Here is an 18,224-nt window from a genome sequence, read left to right as displayed (position 1 = left end):
AACGACTGGCGGTGCTGAATCGGGGCCCAGTCATTGGGGGTGCTGCCTTCTGGCCTTGGGCATGGCCGGTCGGCTTGGACGGACATAAGGTGGTTTATTCCTCTGCCACTGATTCTGCACACGCTGCTTTGACTTAGGCGGCATGGTATATGGAGGGGCCCTGGTGGCCGGTCTCTTCAATGGCATAGAACCCTGGAGCCCATGAGAGGTGTGGGCCAAATATGAGGCCACCTCCCTGTTTGTCTCTGCCCTGTGGCTGACAAAATGGGGCAGGAACTGGCCGAAGAGGGAGTGCTGCTGTGCTGGGATGGACCGCAGGGCAGCCCTCTCCTCCACAGGAATGTTAGAGAGGCTGAGAATGGCATCACGCCGCGCTAGCACAGTATTGAAGTGAAGGCTGGTAGCTGTGTCTGCAGCTGCCGTGAGACCAGATGCTACCCTATCGCCAAAAGCGTGTAACCTCTGGTCGGTGAAGAGGCCAGGCGGGACAGAGGAAGGAGACCCCGTGTCCTGATTAACCGGACACTGTTCCCACAGCTCATTGGCCCTGTGGAGGAACGCGTCGAAGGTGTACGCCGTGGAAACCTCTTTCAAAAATGGAGATGCGGGGTATCGATCCCCGTACCTCTCACATGCTAAGCGAGTGCTCTACCACTTAGAGCTACATCCCCTTGTTCTGAAGTGGGGAAGGTGATGCGCTGTGAGACCAACATCCTGTCCTGTGCGGAGGGCTCTGCTCCGCTGTAGGCAGGGTGGTCCTGTGTGTACCAGGACCACACCCCTCTCTTGGAGGGATCTTTAAGGAACTTTCCCGGGGAAAAGGCGGCCGGGGCAGAGAGGGACTCCCTGCCTGGAGGAGGGATGGAAGCAGCACCCCTGACAGTGTGGGTTGGCTTATTAAGCCATTCCTGCACCATTTCTGGCACTCTGAGTTGCCTTGTGGTTCTGGAGTTAGAGTCACATGGTGTAAGGAGGGTCAAGGGTAACAAAGTAGCCTGAGGGACTGATTCGGCATACGTGACCCTATTGGGGAGGGTCAGTTCGAGCTCGGCAAAGTCCGAGTTTGGTTCAGGCTGGTCCCTAGGGAGGCGCGGGCTCCATCTGTCCCCCCTGGGATGTGGGCGAGGAGTGCTCATCTGCTTGTTCGTCCTCATCTGAAGACAGGGGCTCCCACTCTTGTTCGCAGTCCATCCCCTGCTGGGTGCCATCCCAAGTGGATGTACCCACTGGGGCGTCCTGTGAGCTGTGGTCAGCCCAGCGGGATGAGCTGGGACGATCCCGAGCCGGGACCATGGCCACCGCTGTTATGTCCTTGACACCTGGAGCGGGTGGGGAGCGTGTGGACCGTAGGTCCAACCATGCTTGGGATGGTGGGTGCCACCTCTTGAGAGGGCGTCCCTGGATGCAAGAGGGACCCACGGGTGCTGTGAGGGGACAAACACCCACTCATCTCACTGTAGGACCGAGGGCTGGGCAGGTGGGAACCGCAGGCTCCCCCGTGCCAAGTAGGGCCCCTCAGCCACCGTCGGTCCTGCAAGAAGGCCGTTGTGACCGTGGAGGTCACCTGTGGGTTGACAGAGACCCGATTTGTGGACAGAGTGGCAATATTGGTCGAGGAGCTCGACCTGACCGACAAGAAGTCAATCCCACTTGTCAGGGCTGTGAGATGTGCTGGGTTGGGTCAGGTGGGGAGCGGACAAGGGGCTGGCCCTTGGTACTCCCGGCAACCCAGCGTGCACCATAGGTGCACCCCAGTACGGGTAGAATGGGGGTAACTACCCGTGGGCACCAGCCATACTGTGACCCGAACCCCAAGGGTCACTGGCGCGTTGACCTCCATGAAGGGAAAAACCTGGCCAAGTCGGAGGGAGGTCAGGTCCGACTTGGGTGTCAGTCCCGCTCGCAGACGAGCGGGCTGACTGCCCGGAACTGCCTGACACGCGCGGGCCTCCCCCAGCAGGGGAGACCGGCCGGATAGCGGGAAGACCTGCAGAGTAGGTTGCCACGCGCCCTGAATCCCCTCCCGTGGGGAGACTGGGGTGGCTTGGCCCGGGGTGGGCAAAGTAGAGATCCCCCCCCGGAACCAACTTTTTCTCCCCCACCAAAAGGAGGTGGGGGAGGGGGGTCGACAGAGAAGGAAGGAGGGGGAACAACAATGGGGCCCGTGAGGGCCGTCTCCAAGTGGGGACCCGGGTAATGGCCGGGCGCGGCCTCCCCTTGGGAGTTCGCACCTAGCTGCGAGTCCCCACAGCCAGGAGAGGACTTGCCATTCCCCCTTCTCCCCGCCTCGCGCTGGGACACCTCGGGAGGCGACGCTCGTACCTCTTTCCCCATGGTCCCCTTCATGACCGTTTTACTGGTACGAAAGTCGCCTCCGCGATCAGCATCTAACGACGCATCGCCGCGGTCCGTATCGGGAGGAATCATGAGCTCCGGGCCTGGGAGAGTCTCTTGCCGAGTCTCAATCCCAGCATCATGAACCCTGCCTTCGTGGTATGGCACGCGAGGCATGGAACCCGCGCTTAGGCACCCAGCGAAAATCCGACCCCCAACAGAGAAAGGCAAGACAGGATCGACTTAGAGGCAGAAAAAAACGAACAAATCGAGGGTGCCGAGTCGAATCGAGTACACAGAATGTAAGAATACAATAAACACAAGCCGCATGCAACAAAATAAGGCCAAAAGGATACGCTTGATAGCCGAAAAAAGCGTAAGACGAGACAGAGCGTAAACCTGACAAGATGGCGTGGAGAGCCTTGGCCAAAGGAATGATTCAGCGCTTATAGCTTTTAGAGGCGTTTGATTGGCTGAGAGCGGGTGGGCCCGTCTTTTCACTGTTAGCCGCGCGAAATTTGGTCAAGCAGAGCAAACCAATAGGCCTAGTTTGCATCAGTTTGACATGGTACAGTATATGACACCAAACCATGGTCCTCTACACATTATATACTATAAAAGGCATTTATGTTCCTTAGAATACATGTTTGAAAATCATCTTTCCACGTAACACTGTTCACAAGCATTAGTTTAACCCACATAAACAGACACAAGAAAATCAACCTTTTTTTCTCTCAATCATTTCTCGCTAATAGTAATAAAATTTCACATTATTGGCCATTTGGCAGAGACATTTGGAATTAATTGTTAGTAGTCTTCTTCAACAGCATACTGTCACAATTTCAAACAAACAAATTCTTACTCATTTGAGCAATACATATTAGACAAAACAAAATGAAAAAGAATAGAAATGTTTACAACATGCATAAACAGTGAAACAGATAAGAGGATCACCCAATCAGCCTAATCTGTTCCAGTTCAGATTAGTTAGGAAGTAAACAAAAAACAAAAAAATACAACAAACACACACACACACACACACAAAAACAACACACAATTCTCATATGATTAAAATTGTACTTACAAATAAATTGAAACTAATTCCCCCTTTTCGGGTATAGAGGAAGAGAAACTCAACAATTCTCTGATAAATTTCACATCATGGTGAATCAACTCTTGCACAGCATCTTTGTCTCCCTTGGGACTGGCTTTTTTTTGCTATATCTATATCTATATATATATTTTTACACACACACACACACACACACACACATATATATATATATATATATATATATATATATATATATATTCATTTGAATGATACAATAAACCACAGTACGGTTTGTACCAGGATACACTCACTGTCAGTATATATAAAGAACCCACAGCAACTAAAGGGTTGTCCCTGGCAAAAATCTGTAGAAAAATCCACTTTGATAGAAAATCAAATTCACACATTTGCAGTCAGAAAAAAGAAAAAAAAAAGGGAGGGGTGTGTGTGTGTGTGTGCTGCACAACAGAAATGCGCTCTCCCTGGGGAGGGCAGGCTGAATTTCACACAGAGAAATACCTTGTGACAAGCAAGTAATACAATATAATACTGAACAGACACTTCTTTCCATTTGATTTCTACAGCTCTGACAATCATCAAGCCATGTTTATTTCATCAGACAGTTTTTCAAGCCCACAATGTTTTTTACCTTTCAGGTTTTGCTGATGTTCATTTGCAAATAAATGTATTTACTTCAAGGAATGACAATTTTGTGTTTGTAGATTGTGTTTATATTTACACACTAAAACATTTGTTTGTAATTTATCTCAACTCATAAAAAGTTACTCCCACATACATCACAGGATTGAATTATTCACATGTATGCAACTGGATTCATTATGTTGTTTATGGAATAAAGCATGGATTCCCTTGTGCTATTTAATTCAACCGAACAGTCTGTGAGAAAGCTTTCCCATACACATCACAAGAATACAGGAAACAGTTGAAGTCTGTCAACAATTTCACATCCTCTCCAACCCCTCTTCTTTTTGGTGTCCTACAAGGCTCAGCGCTTGGTCCCATTTTGTTCATTATGAATACCACCCTTCTGTCTGATATCATCCAGAACAACTTAGTTGCTCATCAGTTGCTTGCAGATGACACTCAAGTACAAAAATCAGCCCCACCAGAAAATGCACAAGAAATTCTTCGTGATCAAGAAAAATTCATAGACAATATATTTAAAAAGCTGGATGAACTACAATTCGTATTGATAAACAGAATCTATTCACTTTTCGATTCTCAACTTGTCTCCATCTTGTACTCTTCAGTTGTCAGTTAAAAAGTAGGTTCCCATGATATCGCATCCACAAGCAATTTAAGAAACTGAGATTTCAATATTGATTCTAAACATAGTATGAAAGATCATAAGATAACAGTTTCTCAAACTGCCATTAGTGAGTTCAACTTCAAACGAATTAGTTCAATCTGGAGATACAGATGATGCAATAAAAACTCTATTCACATCATACTTTCTTTCCAGATTCTGTCCATATCTATCTATCCCATAGTCTCGTCAACCATGGGGGCACTGCACATTCAGCAGCCAGCCTCCTCCATCCCTCATGGTTGTCTGTCCTGTCTCACTCAGGGTTAGACCTGTCCACTCTGAGATGTCGTCCTCCTATCGCTTCTCCTGCCTGCCTCTTCTCCTTACTCCCTGCACTGTTCCCTGCAGGAAGGTCTTGACCAGTCCGGATAAACGCAGGACGTGGCCATACCACTTCAGTTTCCTTTTCTGTACAGTGGTCAATGGATCATCATACAGTTTTTCACTCCTGTGGAAATCATTGTGTGTGAATTGAAACTACCAGTCTCTGACAAAGCCTTCCCACAAACATCACAAGAATTTTTTTTTTTTTAAAGGGGGGTTTCTCGTATGTGTTGGTCCTCTTGTGGTTTGTTAGAAAACTACTGCCAATAAAACATCCCACAAATATTGATCAGTCTGGTAAGAAACGTTTTTCCTGCATGCTTCCTTTTGTGTTGTGTTAGGTGACCAGTCTGAAGGAAAGACTCATCACAGCATCACAGGAATAAGTTTGACATCAATGTGGGTTTCCTTGTGTCTTCACAGACGGTATCAATGAAAATCTCAAAACCCTTTCTTCCATGTGGTTTTATGTGTGTATCTTTAAGCTCCTGCTGCAAGAGAAAGCTGTCCCACAAATGTCGCAAGAATAAAGTTTTCACCTGACCTTCCGCAGTTTTAAATGACCATTGAAGAAGCAGAATGGCTAAAACACCAATCTGTCAATACAGTGTCTGTGAGGATCTGGATTCAAATCCCAGCCTGTCCCTTTCTCCAAAGTTTGACTGCAAAATCAAAATGAGCTTTTTAGTCATTTAGATGAGATGATAAACCGAGGTTCTGTGAGCAGCATCCACTTGGATCACTGAAATGAACCCAAGGAAATGAAAGCATTGTCTTGTGGCATGATTCTGTAGAAAGAAATCCACTCTGACAGGTGCACAAATAATGTGCATGCACTCAAGGCCTGACAAACGTATTGGGTTATGCCGATGGTCAGACATCTCTCTGCCCAGCAGACGTGGTGCAGCATATGTCTAAATGGACTTGTCTGAATGTAGTGACACCTCCTTCAGAAACTGAAACTAACTTCTAGTAACTGACCAACTGCAGAGACCACCACCCTACAAATACCAAACGAATAAGGTTTCTTACTTAAATGATTCCTCATGTGCACTTTGGGCACTCCTCACAGCCAGATAACCTTCACACCAATACAATTTTTCTCATGAGTGGGTCCTTCTGTGTCTATGCATGTCACTAGATCGACGGAAAGCTGCTCCACAAATATCACAAATGAAAGGTTTCTCACCTGTGTGGATTCTCTTGTGTGCTTTTAATTCTCCGGCACGTACAAACTTCTTCCCACAGACATCACAAGAATGAGGCCTTTCACCTGAGTGGATCATTTTGTGTGAATTTAACTGTGACATATAAGAGAAAGCCTTCCCACAAACATCACACTGAAAAGGTCTCTCACTTGCATGAATCTTCTTGTGTCTGCGTAAGTCATCTGACTGATGGAAAGGTGTGTTACAAACATTGCAAACATATGTTTTCTTCCCTGACTGGAGCCTTTGGTGTCTTTTTAAGTCATCATATTGATGGAAAGCTTCCTTACAGACAACACAGGTATACAGTTTGTTACCTGCATAGACAGTCTTGGAGTGTGTCTGCGATGATGCTAGTTCATCACAAGCTTCTTTTATTTGGGCACTCTTCATGGAAACAGCAACATCACAAGCATCATAAGAAGAAAGGTTTTTTTCATGTGAGTGCATTTTTTTTCTGTGTATACTCCTGTCACAAGATCGACGGAAAGCTTTTCCACAAATATCACAAGTGAAAGGTTTCTCACCTGTGTGGATTCTCTTGTGCGAATTCAAGTCTCCAGCACGTAGAAAGTTCCACCCACAGACATCACAGGAATGAAGTTTTTCACCTGAGTGGATTGTTTTGTGTTTTTTTAATGCAGATGGACAGACAGCCTTGAAATTACAAACATCACAAGAGTAAGGTTCCTCACCTGTGTGTACCATTTTGTGTCTTTTTAAGTCACTTGGTCGTAAAAAATGTTTCTCACAGACATCACAAGAATAAGGCTTTTCACCTGAGTGGATCCTTTTGTGTCTTTTTAAGATATTAGCTCGAGAGAAACCCTTCCCACAAACATCACACTCACAGGAGTAAGATTTTTCATGGATAAATTTCATGTGTTTCTTCAACTCAGTATCGTCAGAAAATGCTACCCCACAAACATTACAAGATTGTTCACCTGTGTGGGTCTCCTTGTGTTTGTTCAACAGACTGATAGTATTGAAAGCCAACCCACAAATTTCACAAAATACACAAATATAAGGTTCCTCACATGTGTGGGTCCTCTTATGTATTTTAAACAAACTTCTGTCATGGAAAGCCTTCTCACAGACTTCACAGACATAAGGTTTCACATGACTCAACAGTGTCAAGGCAGAGGAAGAAGGGCCAGTGTTGAGCAGCGACCAAGAAAAGTCAGACTCTGGGGGTACTATGATGTAGAGAGCTGGCGGCCTGCCCTTTGGCTTTTCCTCCACGAGCAACGGTGGTGCCTGCTTCTGTGAAAATAAAGACTCCAGTTATTTAAAATCACTATATCATAAGGTCTAAAACATGTATTGATGTATGAAATAGAGGGGGAGAGTGAAGGGAATGGAGAGAGAGAGAGTGTGCGTGCGTGCGTGCATGCGTGCGTGTGTGTGCGTGCGCGTGTGTGTGTGTGTGTGTGTGCGTGCGTGTTTGTGTGTGTGCATGCATGTGTGTGTTGGAACATTAGGAAAAGGGATTTATAAACATAAACCATCAAAACAACTCAATCAACATCCTGTAAAAACTAAAAGCAACATCAAAATGTACTGTTCACAGTTTAAAAACAAAACAAAATCAAAAGAACCTCCACCCCCAAAAAACAACAGCAACAACAAAAATGCTCATGAAACTTGCAGCCTGAGCAACATTACAATTTACAGGAACACTCCAATGAGACTATGTAGCAGGGATTCATCAATCCATAAACTAAGTGATCGCGCACACACGCACGCATGTGTGTGTGCGCGCGCACTTACGTATACATGTGCAAACATGCGTGTGTGTGGAGGGAGGCGGATAAGAGACATAAGTTGACCGACTATGTCTGTGTGCATGGTGGGGGCCTGGGTAGGTTGTGGATGACAGATCTATAGAGACAGTAAGAAAGAGAAAAGAGAAAGCAAGGTTGGGGCGTTTTTCACATGAAAAGACAGACCGAGGTCCTATGTCCTGCATGCATACTAGTGCACATAAAACTTTAAAAGAACCCATGGGAACAAAAGGGTTGTCCCTGGCAAAATTCTATTATAAATTCACTTTGATACAAAGACAGTTCCATCTGCAGAGACAGAACTGCCTATCAGCTGCGACAAACCCTCAAAGGCAGAGATCAAGAAGGCCATCATGACTGAGAAATGGGAAGGCTGCAGGGCCGGACGAGATACCAGCAGAAGCCATCAAAGCAGACACGGAAATAGCTGTCAACATGCTATACAGCCTCTTCAGCAAGATCTGGGAGGAGGAGGAGGTACTGGCCCAGTGGAAAGAAGGAATCATCACCAAGCTGCTGAAGAAAGGAAATCTCAGGGACTGCAGCAACTACCGAGGGATCATGCTCCTGTCAACGTCAGGCAAGGTTCTCAACAGGGTTCTACTGGAAAGGATGAAAGAGGCCGTCAACCCCAAGCTCCAAGACCAGCAGGCAGGCTTCCGGCGGAACAAATCCTGTGCCGACCAGATCGCCAACCTGCGCATCATCGTGCAGTCGCTGGAGTGGAACTCCCCTCTCTACATCAACTTCATAGATTATGAGAAGGCCTTCGACAGTGTGGACAGAGAGACGCTGTGGAAGCTGCTGGGGCACTACGGAGTCCCAGAGAAGATCATCTCCCTCATCCGGTGCACCTACCAGGACATGAGCTGCAGAATTGCCCACGCAGGCCAGCTGTCCGAAAGTTTCGAGGTAAAGACCAGAGTTCGTCAAGGGTGCCTGCTGTCACCGTTCCTCTTCCTCCTGGTCATCAACTGGATCATGAAGACCACTACAACAGGCAGGATCAACGGTATACAGTGGACACTCTGGACACAGCTGGATGATCTCGACTTCGCTGACGACCTGGCGCTCCTGTCACACAACCACAGCCAGATGCAGGACAAGACCACTTGCCTGGAGACCATGTCAGCCAGGACAGGGCTCAAGATCAACAACAAGAAGACCGAGCTGATGAAGATCAACACCACTGCCAACACTCCAGTCACAGTCGGTGGAGAGCCCATCAGGGAGGTGGAGTCTTTCGTCTACTTGGGAAGTGTGGTTGACCGACTGGGAGGCACGGACCGAGACGTCACAGCCAGAATCGGCAAGGCAAGAACAGCTTTCATCATGCTCAAGAACATCTGGGCATCTGGAGCAATCAGTATGAAAACCAAACTCCGCATCTTCAACTATAATGTGAAGTCAATTCTGCTCTACGGATGCGAGACATGGCGGACAACACAGACGATGCAGCAGAAGATTCAGACATTCTTCAACACCTGTCTGAGGCGCATCTACAAGATCCGATGGCAGGAGAAGATCCGAAACGAAGATCTGTGGGAGCGAGCAGGACAGGAACCAGTGGCCAAGCAGATACTGCGGAGGAAGTGGGGCTGGATCGGACACACCCTCACGAAGCCAGCGTCCAGCATCACACACCAAGCCCTGACCTGGAACCCGCAGGGAAAGAGGAAGAGAGGCCGGCCTCGCAACAGCTGGAGGCGAGATACCGAGGCAGAGCTGAAGCAGCAAGGGACCAGCTGGACTGGAATGGCCAGAACAGCCCAGAACAGAGTGCGATGGCGAGGGGTCGTCGATGACCTATGCTCCACCAGGAGAGATGGGCAAAATGAATGACAAAGACAGTGAAACAAATACAATTATTTCATACACTTTCAGATACGGGGAAAAAAAGATGGTACTGCACTATCTGACAGTGTCGATGTACTCTCCCTTGGGATAGCAGCCAAATTTGTTACACAGAGAAATCTGTTGTGACAGAAAGTAGTACAATGCAATAATCCCAGAGAGTGAAGAATGTGAAGACAGCTGTAATGTAATGAGTGTGTGGTGGCTGCTTGAAAATGGGGATTTTCCAGACTGACCTTTGATACGTCTTAACCCAGAATGTTTTGATTCTTTTTCTGGATTTTGACCCCACCTCCACCTCACCATCCCCACTGTCCCCATCTCACCCAATCCTTTCACCTTTTCTATCCTGTTCACATTAAAGGAGGGAGGAGGGAGAAGTGAGCAATGAAGATAGATCCAGTATTGGACAAAATGACCACATAGAAATCTTTTGTTAAACTTAAATGTATTGATATCCATTTTAATATTTAATAATAACCATATCAATCTGCAAACTGATTTTGGTGTATGGTTTTAATAGTCTTCTTCTTCTGCACTCGTGGGCTGCAACTCCCACGTATGCACACGAGTGGGCTTTTGCATGTATGACCGTTTTTACCCCGCCATGTAGGCAGCCATACTCCGTTTTCGAGGGTGTTTTAATAGTCAAATTCATTGACTCGTTTGTGTAAACAAAGTGAATCTATCTTGTAATAACTCGGTGTTTTGCTTCTCTCTCTCTCTCTCTCTCTATCTCTGTGTGTGTGTGTGTGTGTGTGTGTGTGTTGTAAACTTTTAAGTTAACACTGGCACTTTTTTAAGCTGTAAGCTACTAAAAGTGGCATAGGAACTAAAGTTGACAGGAAGCTAGACAGGTATGAATAAGAACTTTAAAGCCATCCCCTTTGTGATGATATGGTCAGCAGATGAGAGGTCAAAAGTCAAGGTCATTCTTTGGCAAGACAAAAAAAAAAAAAGCTTAATGGAGACTGTGTCTTCCATGCAATTTTAATCAAACTTGGTCAGGTGGCTAGTCATAGGTACAGTATGATCCTGAAGAAATCCAAATCAGAGGTTAAAGGTTAAGGCCACAATATGGCTTATGATATTGATAGGAAATTTAACATTAATTTCTGCATACAAGAAAGAGAGAATCAGAAAGTCTTCAATATAAATTCATGATATATTCAGCAAATTTAGTTTTTCATCCAGTTTGATTATTTTTTATCTTCAACATGTAAACCATATAGTGATTTGATTTGGCCAGAGCATCACTGCTTTGTAAATCTAGAAGGTAAAGGTCAAGGTCACACAAGTGTATCTTTTTGCCAAATAAGCTGTTTTGCAATGGGTTTTTTTTCTTCTTCTTCATGATTTCTTCATTGGATTAAGTGCTTCTCATAAATTAGTACTGAAGGCCTTGCTTCTTGTTAGTTCAATTTTCAGTAGCTCCATCACTGGTCAAAGTCCCAAAGGGCAGTGAATTCATATTCACTGTGTCTTGGGCTCAGCACAAGAAGGTGGGGCCAAAATATGCTCTCCTTTCGCCACTTCAACCTACCCCGACTGAAATGTGGTACCCATTCATTCACACCTTGATGTACCATAGAGTGAAAAAAACATGGAGAAAAGAGTTTTTCCAGACCAAATGGAGCCTGGAACTCTGACCACCTGCCTGCAGTGGTCAACATTGGATCAGAAGTCCAGTGTCTAAACTGATTCTGCCACGGCACCCCACTTTTCTTTCTTTTTCTTTTTTTAAAATTTTTTTTAGCTTCATCTTTTTCTTAATCATTTTTCTATTATACATAATTTCAACATCTTTAAAAAAAATTCTTAATCTTCGTCCCATGGATTTGACCATCTTCATTGTCGTAATGTTTTTCATCATCACCTTTACATCTTCTGTTGCTGGACTATAATAAATTCTTAATCTTCATCCCATGTACTCGATCATCTTTATTGACAATGTTTTTCAGCATCACCTTTACATCTTCTGTTGCTGGAACAAGCTTTTGGAACAACATACATAATATGCACCACCACAGCACAAGACAGGTCCTACAAGAGGAAAGAGAAAGACATACAGCAGCCCTGACCAGTTACACACACCTGTTGTTCACCTGCTGGTTGGTTCTGGTCTTCACCCCTGAAGGACATGGATTCAGACCTGAATGCATCATGTCTCACTGTGGTGGTCATGTCTTTCACTGCTTCAGTCTGTGCATCACTGCTGATGTTTGCTGTGACTGGTTCAGCCTGCACAACACTGCTGAGGTTTGCTGTGACTGGTTCTGTTTTCACATTAACTATGACCGGTTCAGTTTGAATGTCACTGCTGATGTTTGCTGTGACTGGTTCAGTTTTTACATCACTGCTGATGTTTGCTGTGACTGGTTCCATTTTTACATCAGTGATGATGTTTGCTGTGACCGGTTCTGTTTTTACATCAGTGATGATGTTTGCTGTGACCGGTTCTGTTTTTACATCAGTGATGATGTTTGCTGTGACCGGTTCTGTTTTTACATCAGTGATGATGTTTGCTGTGACCGGTTCAGTTTTTACATCACTGATGATGTTTGCTGTGACTGGTTCTGTTTTTACATCACTGATGATGTTTGCTGTGACTGGTTCAGTTTTTACATTAACGATGGTGTATGCTCTGACTGGTTCAGTCTGCACAACACTGCTGACGTTTGCTGTGATTGGTTCAGTTTTTACGTAACTGAAGGTGTTTGCTGTGACTGGTTCAGTCTGGAAATCAACGTCCACCACAGATTCATCCTTCCTAAAAATTGGCTTAAAATCTTCAGCGCTGGTCACATTCCAAGATTCCACTTGTTCAGAAGAGTAAGGTAAGACACTGCCACAGGTGCATGATTCACAGTTCATGTCCACTTTCTTCTTCCCTTTGTCCGATGACTGGCACCAGTGAAACTGATCACTTGCCACACAGTGGTCGACTGGTTCAACTTTGATACCTCCACCACTGTCTGTCTGTCTATCTGGTTCAGACTTCATGGTAAAAGCTGGAGCGTTCAAAGCATTGGTCTTGGAGGTTGTGATGGATGTCCTTGTGTTCTTCTCAAGCCTGTCACATTTGGTGCCTGCAACAGACAATCACTGTGTTGTAATTTGCATTGTGTTGTATAGTGTTACAATGTGTTGTATTGCATTCTGTTGCACTGTATTATATAGCATTGCTTGTAAGGTATTGTGTTTTATTGTGTAGTACTGGACTGCATTGCTCTTCAGTCACTAGAGCTCTTTTGTCTGTGTGAAATTGTGGCCTCTCTTCCTGGGGATAGCAAACTGCCATAACTTGGTACTACTTTTCTTTATAGCTACTGTGGTGCTTTTTAAAAAGGAAATTTTCTATCTAAAATTACGTTTAAATAACATACTTACCGTGACCCAACTAGTGCAGACTCCGGCAGGGGTCTGACATTCCTGTCCTGTGCAAACTACTATCCGCCTATGCGGAGAAAATGAGAGAACTACGGCTGATAACCTCCCGGAAGTAGGTAACGTCCCCTTTGTCCCCCTATATAATTTTGCCAAGCATAATTCTCTCTTTTTTTTTTTTTATTGAGTGCTATGTGCATTCTGTACATGGGTCCACCATTTATTGTAACACTGATACCTGAAAGACTAGTATCAAGACCACCACTCGAGGTTTTGGGGAGGAGGGGGGGTAAAAAAGCAAACCATTCTGGTCCTTTCAAGAATGGAACTATGGACCCTCACTTCCATGCTGGGCACTCCATTTTCTAGGGCACCACTCCAATTCAGCTGGCTTGTTTATGATAAAAAATATTTTTTTAAACCCCAAAACCCACACAAAATCAAAAATCCCACACACCCTATAAAAGATGAACAACACAAACAACATTTACAAAACTTACATTTAAACTTAAATTCATAACATCAATGAACACTGTACTATGATAACTATGTCTTTCTGGATAGTAATTCATCACTGACAGGCAGTCAACAATATCAGGGTAATCATCATTGCTTCTAAAACTGTGTAAAAGGATAGATATCTACTAAAAGATAGATATCTACTAAAAGGATAGATATCTACTGAAGATAACTTTACATCAAAAATTTTAAATGTTCCTGGGCTGCAACTCCCATGTTTAGTCATATTAGATCTTCAGTGAGCTTTTTCATGTTGACCCTTTTTACCCCAGCCAAATACATATCTACAGCCACATACCGTTAACACTAATAATGGGGTTAGTCATGTTTGTTTATCATAACAGCCATCTTCCCAAGGTATGAAAGTAAACTTCATAACTAAATTGTAGGCTAATACATTGTTTACACACTGCCAAGTTCATCTCTATGCAGTGGAGTGATTTTTCCACCCCACCAAAACAAATGCTCAGACTTTACCAAAAAACAAAAAAAACAAATAGGAGTTACATGCAGTGATGAAAAAGTTTTATAGATGCAGATCCGTTCATAACTAAATTATGACTTCCTCTTCCATCTCCTGGCTGGTATGATTTATTTATATGTGGATCTTTTTTTTCTGATTTCAAAGGAAGGTGACAGACTGGTTAAGACACTTATCTGCCCCTAGTGTCCATGTGGGTCTAGGTTCAAATCCTGGTTTCACCCTTTTTCCTAAGTTTGACTGGAAAATCAAACTGAGCATCCACTGATCTAGTCATTCTGATGAGACAATAAACCTAGGTCCCATGTGCAGCACATATCTGGCGCACTGAGAAAGAACCTGTGGCGACATACATGTTATCCTCTGGCAAAATTCTGCAGAAGAAATCCACTCTGATAGGTACAGAAATATATCAAGGCCTGACCAGTCGGTTTGGTTAAGCTGCTGGTCAGGTATCTTCCTATCAGATGTTGTGTACATTGCAATATGAATTTGTCCAAACCCAGTGAAGCTCCTTGAGAAAACGAAAGTGAAACTGAAGAAGGTGTCACTCACCTGACCACTGAACCGATGTACTTGGGGGTGATCCTGGGTCAAAATCGCCGGCCAGATCAATCTCTATCTTAACCTCCACCTCCATCTTCTGCTGAGAAGGGGATGCCTTGTGTTCGTACTGTCTGAAATCATACATCATATACATGCCATTGGACTATAGGATGCTATTCATGTGGGTGGGAGTGACTGATGTTTTTGTACTAGCGCTGAAAAGCTGGCAGCCAGGACCCAGGAGCTGCTTTACCGAAATGGGTGTCTTTATACAAAACAAAGTAAAAACATTGTTACACCAACTTCAACTTCTGTCCTTTATACTTACATCCCTTCCCATTCTCTCAAGTCTTCTGTTGGAAAACTCCTTTGAGTCCCCCAAACATCTTGAAAGACGTTTGGCCACAACGCCTTTCAATACAAAGCATCTTCTATCTGGAATTCTCTTCCTCTGGATCTCCATCACTAACCAACACTGTCCTCTTTCGAAACAAATTTGAAAACCCACCTGTTCCAACAGCCCTTTGGGTGTGATGAAGATTAGTTATTTGTCTGCAATTTCCTTCTCCCAGCCACCCCACTCTTCTGTTGAAATCATTACCAGAGATCATGAAATGTGTGTGCCTGAGGGTGGACATTAACTCTGTGGGTATGTACCAAGTGTGTGCATGTGCATTGTGTGTGTGTGTGTGTGTGTGTGTGTGTGTGTGTGTATGTGTGTAGGGCATATTTTGCTCTGTGTGTGTGTGTGTGTGTGTTCATGTCTGCAGTTTATTGTATTGTCTTGGTGTTGAGATATATATGTGTGTGTTGTTTTCCATGTACAGAGGTATGTTACCATGCACTATTCTATAAATATGTACTGTTTCATGAGAGGCATTTAGATCCCACTGCATGGAGAGTATGTGCCATGTCAGTACTATTTAATCTTATTATCATAATGAAAACAATGAGGAATAAATGCAAAAAATCTAATATAGGAATCCGTATAATACTAAAATAATCTCCCCTATGCATTCAGTACCTTTGTTCTGTGCTTCACACACAAATACACATTATCCACATGCTCTCTCTCTCTCTCACACACACACACACACACTTATCTCTTTCATATTTGTACATACAAAATATCTTCAGTGTTTTACACTCACTAACATGCACATCACTCTCTGTGTTTAAGTTGTTTGTTGTTGTTTTTTTGTTTTGTTTTTTAGTATGCATTTCACATAGTGACACACAAACACAATCTCTTTCTGTGTTTCATACACAAACGCATTTCTTACTTTATGTGTGTTACATGATCTATAGTTTTGAATAAACAATGATACTCATTACTTTGTAGGTTTTAAATCACCATGTAAGCCACTTTATCCAAGTCATTCACTCGAGAAAGGAATCTGTCTGTAATTTATTGTATTGTCTTAGTGTTGAGATATATATGTGTGTGTTGTTTTTCATGTACAGAGGTATGTTACCATGCACTATTCGATAAATATGTATTGTTTCATGAGAGGCATTTAGATCCCACTGCATGGAGAGTATGTGCCATGTCAGTATTATTTAATATTATCATAATAAAAACAATGAGGAATAAATGCAAAAAAAAATCCAATATGGGAATCTGTATAATGCTAAAAATAAAAATAATCTCCCCTATGCATTCAGTACCTTTGTTCTGTGCTTCACACACAAATACACATTATCTCTCTCTCTCTCTCTCTCTCTCACACACACACACACACACACACACACACACTTATCTCATTCATATTTGTACATACAAAATATCTTCAGTGTTTCACACACACTAACATGCACATCACTCTCTGTGTTTCAGTTGTTTGTTGTTGTTGTTGTTGTTGTTGTTTTAGTATGCATTTCACACACAGTGACACACAAACAAACACAATCTCTTTCTGTGTTTCATACACAAACGCATTTCTTACTTTTTGTGTGTTACACGATCTATAGTTTTGAATAAACAACGATACTAATTACTTTGTAGGTTTTAAATCACCATGTAATCCACTTTATCCAAGTCATACAATTAAAAAGGCATCGTCGGCCATTGTGCTTGCCGAGTTCTATGGTGATTGACACTAGACCATGAGGCAAGTAGATCGCTTTACTTCCGCCGTTCATGAACATTATGTGCCAAGTGATTAGGGCTTTGACAAAGGAGGTACCAGATCAAAGCTACTGGGCCTTCATACAGCGGTAGAATTAATAACAAATACTCGTCAAGCAAATAGACTAATACGTCAATCAATTACTATTGAAAGAGTGCAAAGACGTGCTACTAAACTGGTGCATGAAATTAAGGATTTGTCTTACGAAGAAAGACTGAAATTCCTAAAATTACCCTCAATGAAAGCAAGACGAAAAAGAGGAGATTTGATTCAAGCCTATAAGATCTGTAATGGTATAGACGATATTAAAAAAGATCACTTCTTTGATTCACCGCCAGATACTAATATGGAAACAAGAAACAGTGTTGATAAAATTTATAAACAGAGACATAACAATAACACAAGGAAATTTGCTTTCAGTTATAGGGTTACTAACGACTGGAATAAACTAACCACTAACATCAAGTATGCTTCCAATACCAACAACTTCAAGAACCTTATCGATAATCACAAAATTTTAAAAGACATTTGGTTTGACTTTGATGGTCCAAGATAATTGTAACTGGGTCTACTTAGACTGAGACAAGACAGATAACGACATAGCATAAAGAAGGCCGTGAGGCCTTGTGCTAATCAAATGAGACGGGGCGTAAAAAGCCGTGAGGCTACGATGATCAACATCAGCCCCTAACCTGAACCTGAACCTGAAAAATAACCTCGCTGCCTCTCTCAGTCTCACCTCAGTCTGCCAGCCTCGCTCGGCTAATGCAACAGACAACGCTCGCTTGAGGACCACTTTTCTCTATATTCCTTCCACTTATTTTCGGCTTCCCGATTCCCGTGAGATTATATTGCACGGACTTAAACGTCCATGTTATCTTGGTTTTAAAGTAAGGTTACACATCGGCAAAATTTACGTATTCTTTTCAATTCCCCGGAAGTACAAAGACAACAAACGAACGCCAAGGAGGAAATAAAGGTGGATAAGGAAGAGCTTTTGGTGCGTATCTCTTCTCATGGATACATGAATGGTAATTTGACATTTACAACACTAAACAGAGGAGAATAATAAGAGACAGATATAAGAGGACAGATATATATATATATAACAGGTCAATATAATGATTAATCAATAATTAAAAAAAGACTCCCCAACCCCCCCAGCTACCCCCCCCCACCCACCCCCCCAAAAAAAACCCACAAACAAACAACAACCACAACCACAAAAACACAAACCTCACCCCCACCACCCCAAAAAGAACACAAAAAATGAA

The 18,224-nt window shown here is 43.6% G+C and overlaps 1 protein-coding gene across 1 annotated transcript; it reads right to left on the bottom strand.

Moving 5' to 3' along the window:
• Positions 1–3,559: 3,559 nt before the first annotated feature.
• LOC143276968 (uncharacterized) lies at positions 3,560–17,882 on the bottom strand. The gene is made up of 4 exons (XM_076581659.1): positions 17,690–17,882; positions 14,831–14,952; positions 11,983–12,977; positions 3,560–7,513 (listed from the first exon to the last, which is right to left on the bottom strand). Exons 2-4 carry the CDS (start codon positions 14,913–14,915, stop codon positions 6,146–6,148), a joined length of 2,448 nt encoding a protein of 815 aa, XP_076437774.1. The 5' UTR covers positions 14,916–14,952; positions 17,690–17,882; the 3' UTR covers positions 3,560–6,145.
• Positions 17,883–18,224: the final 342 nt, after the last annotated feature.

Source organism: Babylonia areolata, chromosome 33 (genome assembly GCF_041734735.1).
Source record: "Babylonia areolata isolate BAREFJ2019XMU chromosome 33, ASM4173473v1, whole genome shotgun sequence".
NCBI lineage: Eukaryota > Metazoa > Mollusca > Gastropoda > Neogastropoda > Buccinidae > Babylonia > Babylonia areolata.
The sequence above is the reverse complement of the archived record's forward strand: the minus strand, read 5'-3'. Positions and strand labels throughout refer to the sequence as shown.

Excerpts from the sequence above, each read along its gene's own strand:
- LOC143276968 (XM_076581659.1), bottom strand. The coding sequence starts at position 14,915 with ATGGAGGTGGAGGTTAAGATAGAGATTGATCTGGCCGGCGATTTTGAC. Across the intron at positions 12,978-14,830 it reads TACATCGGTTCAGTGGTCAG|GCACCAAATGTGACAGGCTT; the intron begins GTGAGTGACACC and ends TGTCTGTTGCAG. Across the intron at positions 7,514-11,982 it reads AACCAGCAGGTGAACAACAG|AAGCAGGCACCACCGTTGCT; the intron begins GTGTGTGTAACT and ends TTATTTTCACAG.